Source organism: Oncorhynchus nerka, linkage group LG13 (genome assembly GCF_034236695.1).
Source record: "Oncorhynchus nerka isolate Pitt River linkage group LG13, Oner_Uvic_2.0, whole genome shotgun sequence".
NCBI lineage: Eukaryota > Metazoa > Chordata > Actinopteri > Salmoniformes > Salmonidae > Oncorhynchus > Oncorhynchus nerka.
Genome location: NC_088408.1, coordinates 22,311,802 through 22,318,972, shown reverse-complemented (window position 1 = coordinate 22,318,972; position 7,171 = coordinate 22,311,802). Strand labels below are relative to the sequence as shown.

The following is a 7,171-nucleotide window of genomic DNA, read 5'->3' as shown; positions in this document are numbered from 1 at the left end:
TTGTGTATGCCCATATAAAACTGGTTAGCTATACTTTTGGACAACTTTTGTGTTTTTTATTTTACCATTATTTTACCAGGTAAGTTGACTGAGAACCCATTCTAATTTACAGCAACAACCTGGGGAATAGTTACAAGAGAGAGGGGAGGATGAATGAGCCAATTGTAAACTGGGGATGATTAGGTGACCATGATGGTATGAGGGATAGCTTGGGAATTTAGCCAGGACACCGGGGTTAACACCCCTACTCTTACGATAAGTGCCATGGGATCTTTTAGTGACCACAGAGAGTCAGGACACCCGTTTAATGTCCCATCTGAAAGACGGCAACCTACACAGGGCAATGTCCCCAATCACTGCCCTGAGGCATTGGGAAAGGGTGCCTCCTACTGGCCCTCCAACTTTAATTTTCTCTGATTGTTGGATAAGTATGCCTGTTGTAAAATATATTTCAGTGGCCTGTTTTTCAGGCTTCAGTAGCCCTGTGTTACAGAACATGAAAACAAAACAATTAATATTGTCACACTAAATGGACTTAAAATCTGAAAGAGATGGGTTACGTTCATAATATTAATTGAAGTCCCAACCATGAGTCTTCCACGGGAGCGGTTGACAGCTGCGACTGAGCCCGGGTGATCAATGCTCCTGTCGGGCGTGGCATGGCCCAGTCATCGAGGCGAAGATGGGGTATTAATCTCGACGTATGACTCTGGGCCTTCAGAGTTAACGCGATATGAGTAAGTCAAATTGAAAATAAATGGAGCATCTGTGACATCCACACCTCCTTGTTTGAACACCACAGACATCATCATGAATCATGTCACCGCTGACACTAATCATCAAACTCAGAGCCCTTACCTGGTGTTCATTTCGTTCTGAAGTCCCATACATCTATCCTTGGTTTGACACTTTGCACAGACTGAATGAATGAAATTTTAATGAATGAATGAAATGTTATATTCATGTCAAATCAGCAGCTGGCAACCCATCCCTTATGAGATTAATTGACACAAAACAAACATTACAATAATAATAATTATTCTGGTGTTCTTTGCAGTGCGCTTTGCATGAAGAGTGAAATAATAAAATAAAAATCAATAAGTAACAAATAGTAAATAAGGTTATCCAAACAATAATTTTAAATAGAGAAAAATTCAACAGAACCCATTTGAACCCAGTCTGGCACAAAGAGAATATTAATGTGAGAGAAAGGCCTAATGACCTGTTAAGCCTACCCTTTTTAGCAGTGAGGAACAAACAAAGCCTATACAGAATCCATTGTCTTTCTACTGTTTTATGGGTGACAGTTGAAGGGGGGAATTAGCGTGGGTGGTTATCTGGTTGGTCTGGTGGTGTACAATCAGGGCCAGAGTCACAGTGGGCCTAGTTTGGTTCACTGCTAGTTTATTTACAGCTGTGGTTAAGGTGACTTCCTGTGAAAGAGGAGTTTTATTATCCTGGGTCAAACCAAATTAATATCCTATTATAGTTCCACACAGGAACAGAGCTAGTAGGAGAGAAAAAGCTATGACCTCATATATCGTCTAGTCATGTGATGTGTATATATATCTTTTGATTCATTTAGTTCAGGGGTGTCAAACTCCTTCCATGGAGGGCCTAGTGTCTGCAGGTTTTTTTCTTCCTTCAATTAAGACCTAGACAACCAGGTGAAGGGAGTTCCTTACTAATCAGTGATCTTAATTCATCAATCAAGTACAAGGGTGGAGCGAAAACTCACAGACACTCAGCCGAGGTAGCCTAGTGGTTAGAGGGTTGGGCCAGTAACCGAAAGGTTGCTGGATCGAATCCGAGCTGACAAGGTACAGTGAGAGAAAAAAGTATTTGATCCCCTGCCGATTTTGTACGTTTGCCCACTGACAAAGAAATGATCAGTTTATAATTTTAATGGGAGGTTTATTTGAACATTGGGAGACAGAATAACAACAACAAAAAATGCAACATTTTTATAAATTGATTTGCATTTTAATGAGGGAAATAAGCATTTGACCCCCTCTCAATCAGAAAGATTTCTGGCTCCCAGGTGTCTTTTATACAGGTAACGAGCTGTATAAGTGCTCCCAATCTCAGTTTGTTACCTGTATAAAAGACACCTGTCCACAGAAGCAATCAATCAATCAGATTCCAAACTCTCCACCATGGCCAAGACCAAAGAGCTCTCCAAGGATGTCAGGGACAAGATTGTAGACCTACACAAGGCTGGAATGGGCTACAAGACCATCGCCAAGCAGCTTGGTAAGAAGGTGACAACAGTTGGTGCGATTATTCGCAAATGGAAGAAACACAAAAGACTGTCAATCTCCCTCAGCCTGGGGCTCCATGCAAGATCTCACCTCGTGGAGTTGCAATGATCATGAGAACGGTGAGGAATCAGCCCAGAACTACACGGAATGATCTCAAGGCAGCAATTGGTAACACACTACGCCGTGAAGGACTGAAATCCTTCAGCACCTGCAAGGTCACCCTGCTCGTTTCATCTTCAATGCCCTTGCTGATGGAAGGAGGTTTTCACTCAAAATCTCACGATACATGGCCCCATTCATTCTTTCCTTTATACGGATCAGTCGTCCTGGTCCATTTGCAGAAAAACAGCACCAAAGCATGATATTTCCACCCCCATGCTTCACAGTAGGTATGGTGTTCTTTGGATGCAACTCAGCATTCTTTGTCCTCCAAACACGACGAGTTGAGTTCTATTTTGGTTTCATCTGACCATATGACAATATGACATTCTCCCAATCTTCTTCTGGATCATCCAAATGCTCTCTAGCAAACTTCAGACGGGCCTGGACATGTACTGGCTTAAGCAGGGGGACACGTCTGGCACTGCAGGATTTGAGTCCCTGGCGGCGTAGTGTGTTACTGATGGTAGGCTTTGTTACTTTGGTCCCAGCTCTCTGCAGGTCATTCACTAGGTCCCCCCGTGTGGTTCTGGGATTTTTGCTCACCGTTCTTGTGATCATTTTGACCCCACGGGGTGAGATCTTGCGTGGAGCCCCAGATCGAGGGAGATTATCAGTGGTCTTGTATGTCTTCCATTTCCTAATAATTGCTCCCACAGTTGATTTATTCAAACCAAGCTGCTTACCTATTGCAGATTCAGTCTTCCCAGCCTGGTGCGGGTCTACAATTTTGTTTCTGGTGTCCTTTGACAGCTCTTTGGTCTTGGCCATAGTGGAGTTTGGAGTGTGACTGTTTGAGGTTGTGGACAGGTGTCTTTTATACTGATAACAAGTTCAAACAGGTGCCATTAATACAGGTAACGAGTGGACAGAGAAGCCTCTTAAAGAAGTTACAGGTCTGTGAGAGCCAGAAATCTTGCTTGTTTGTAGGTGACCAAATACTTATTTTCCACCATAATTTGCAAATAAATTCATTAAAAATCCTAAAATGTAATTTTCTGGATTTTCTTCTTCTCATTTTGTCTGTCATAGTTGAAGTGTACCTATGATGAAAATTACAGTCCTCTCTCATCTTTTTAAGTGGGAGAACTTGCACAATTGGTGGCTGACTAAATACATTTTTTCCCCACTGTACATGCCCGTCTGAAGTTTGCCAATGAACATCTGAATGATTCAGAGGACAACTGGGTGAAAATGTTGTGGTCCGATGAGACCAAAATGGAGCTCTTTGGCATCAACTCAACTCGCCGTGTTTGGAGGAGGAGGAATGCTGTCTATGACCCCAAGAACACCATCCCCACCGTCAAACATGGAGGTGGAAACATTATGCTTTGGGGGTGTTTTTCTGCTAAGGGGACAGGACAACTTCACCGCATCAAAGGGACGATGGATGGGGCCAAGTACCGTCAAATCTTGGGTGAGAACCTCCTTCCCTCAGCCAGGGCATTGAAAATGGGTCGTGGATAGGTATTCCAGCATGACAATGACCCAAAACACACAGTCATGGCAACAAAGGAGTGGCTTCAAGAAGAAGCACATTAAGGTCCTGGAGTGGCCTAGCCAGCCTCCAGACCTTAATCCTATAGAAAATCTGAAGGTTCGAGTTGCCAAACGTCAGCCTCGAAACCTTAATGACTTGGAGAAGATCTGCAAAGAGGAGTGGGACAAAATCCCTCCTGAGATGTGTGCAAACCTGGTGGCCAGCTACAAGAAATATCTGACCTCTGTGATTGCCAACAAGGGTTTTTCCACCAAGTACTAAGTAATGTTTTGCAGAGGGGTCAAATACTTATTTCCCTCATTAAAATGCAAATCAATTTATAACATTTTTGACATGCGTTTTTCTGGATTTTTTTGTTGTTCTTCTGTCTCTCACTGTTCAAATAAACCTACCATTAAAATTATAGATGGATCATTTCTTTGTCAGTGGCCAAACGTACAAAATCAGCAGGGGATCAAATGCTTTTTTCCCTCACTGTAAAAATCTGTCGTTCTGCCTGAGCAAGGCAGTTAACCCACTGTTCCCCGGGCGCCGAAGACGTGGATGTCGATTATGGGAGGCCCCGCAACTCTCTGATTCAGAGGTGTTGGGTTAAATGTGGAAGACACATTTCACTTGAATGCATTCAGTTGTACAACTGACTAGGTATCCCCCTTTCTCTCCGTGGAATGAGTTTGACACATGTGCTTTAGTTGTTTTAACTACAGAGGCAAGGCTATTGTTGCTACACTAGAGTCCGCTGAAGTGTCCCGCTAAACGTTATTAGGCCAACACTGAAGAATGTTTTGGGTCATATTCAATTTAAAATCCATGGCTTGGTGTTATCAGGGATGTACAAAAAACATAATTCTTGTTCATCTGTAGTGTGGGCAAAGTGGGATGTAGCCTAAACAGCAAGCAACTAGCGGCGATAGGAGATTTCAGCAACATGGACAGCGATGAATTGGGAACCTTGAGATCTGACATTCAGAACCACAGGACAGTGGACAGTAATGCAGCTACACAGGAAGTAATACGCCTGCAGGGCAAGACTCCCACACCAAAATCCATATTTCACTTCAAATATAAACCTTTAGAATTGTGAATTGTGGGGATTAAATATGCAATTATTTGAAATGAATTGAACTATTCTTGATTCTACTGTATAGGTCTACATGCAGGAATGTATATTTGAATTCATTCACCCTGTAAATGTCTGATTGTGTGTTTAAAGGCCCTCAAATTGACCCTGGGTTTGTACAGGTGAGAATGTGGAGAAACATGCTTCGCTTGTCAATGTTTTGATTCGCTTTTTTAATCAAAACCAATTTCACTGATAACAAACATGCAATATCACTGTACAAGCAACACCATGGATAGTAGTACCCATTCAAGTCCCCCAATAGTAGTCAAGGATAAGCCAGCTCACACACACAAACTCTCAAGCACACACATGTTCATATTCACATATCACAGTGAATGATGGGTAAAAACGATATGGGGTTACACTGTTCTCTAGTCCAATCAGAACTGAGAATCAGATTGCGGCACAGTCCCTGTGTGTGTGTGTGTGTGTGTGTGTGTGTGTGTGTGTGTGTGTGTGTGTGTGTGTGTGTGTGTGTGTGTGTGTGTGTGTGTGTGTGTGTGTGTGTGTGTGTGTGTGTGTGTGTGTGTGTGTGTGTGTGTGTGTGTGTGTGTGTGTGTGTGTGTGTGTGTGTGTGTGTGTGTGTGTGTGTGTGTGTGTGTGTGTGTGTGTGTGTGTGTGTGTGTGTGTGTGTGTGTGTGTGTGTGTGGTAAGATAAGAAACAGATAACAGCCAAGTTGTGTGAGAGTGGAAAATAAAACCTTTTATCACCGTGTGTGTCAGACTGAGAAGCTCAGATATTGCTGTAGGAGTCTTGTATGTGTGCCCTTTGAATTTATAGGAGTGTGATGATGGGTAAAGAAAATGGCTCTGTTTCAAATAAACTCTTCCTGCCAATCCACTCAAACAGTGCTACGTGTGATTTGTGTTAAATTACATTGTCAAAAGATGAATACATTGGTGATGATAGATACGTTTGGGGTATTGCTTGTATGATATAACCAATATCACTGTTTGTCTGGCTGTTGATATTTATAAATGTAAATCAAAAAGAAAGGCCACACTACCAAAAAATAAAACTTCAATTCAAAAAAATAAATACAAACTTTAAAACAGCATACAACATTCTGGCATTACGCGTTTTTACAAACTCAATGGAGATTCTCTCTACAAATGTGGGATAATAAATATATTCAGGTTTATTTTTGTAACAGTTAAGAGTTGGTTTATTTGGGATATCTCTTAAATTCTTAATCAAAAATGTATTATTATTATAAACAGTAAGAAAGATCTTTGCAGAAACTCTGATTTATATGTAATACCGCCCATATCCCAATAGTTACTACACAATAAAATACTGCAAATTATCAAAACTGTACAGAAAAACTGTCTCTAAAATACATTTTCACTATTAGTGTGAGACGAGAGAAGTGAAGAGTGCGATGTTTAATTCCATCAATAGGAGAACAGCCTGTCTTCCAGTCAGACTAAGACACACCCATACCGCTCCCACTATGACATCACCAAACGCTGCTTCCTGATTGTTCTGAGATCGACTGCTCATATCTGGGGAGGTTGGCATGTCTCATGGGTCCCTCAACATGGCGGCCAGCCAGGCAGTCTCAGCCAATCACCTCACACCATCTACGCTCTAGTCAATGGTTACTACAGTATAACCCTACAGACAAGAAGAGAGGAAACTGCACCTGGACCACCCACCCTACAAATCTCTACTGGTCTAACAGCCTAGAGAATCCAAAGAGTTCAAACCAAGAGGCTAATCTTCTTTGCATTGGCTCCAGGACAGGCAGCAAGTCGGCCACAGAAGACTGAGACTCCTACAGTATATTTCCATATACTTCAGTGTTGAACTTTATATAGTGTTTCTCAAAATAGTGGATATCACATTTTTCTTTAATCTTTTCTTTGTAAACAATTCCTCAAGCTAAACTACTGCACGGTTACAGGTGTGAGCATTTGTTTTAGTGGCGTAGTCTCTCAGGTCAGGTGTGTGTTTGTTTGGCAAGGTGGGGAGCGCCGCCCTGGTGGCGGGAGGTCAGGTCAGCGGTGGCGGTAGTGCCTCATTAGGGGGACGATGCAGGATGGGGGACCCGACAGCTTGAGGAAGGGGTGCTGGAGCAGCTCCTGGGCTGTGGCTCGCTGAGACGGCTCTCTAACCAACATCAG

At 42.5% G+C, this 7,171-nt stretch overlaps 1 protein-coding gene across 2 annotated transcripts in view; it reads right to left on the bottom strand.

The window, feature by feature from the left end:
- Positions 1–5,619: 5,619 nt before the first annotated feature.
- The window catches only part of LOC115123684 (serine/threonine-protein kinase PAK 5-like), a 156,198-nt gene continuing 154,646 nt past the window's right edge, over positions 5,620–7,171 (bottom strand). For both annotated transcript variants that reach the window (XM_065026257.1, XM_065026256.1), the window contains exon 11: positions 5,620–7,171. This exon is cut by the window's right edge and continues 30 nt beyond it. In XM_065026257.1, coding sequence (XP_064882329.1) covers positions 7,046–7,171 — 126 coding nt within the window. In that variant the 3' untranslated portion in view covers positions 5,620–7,045.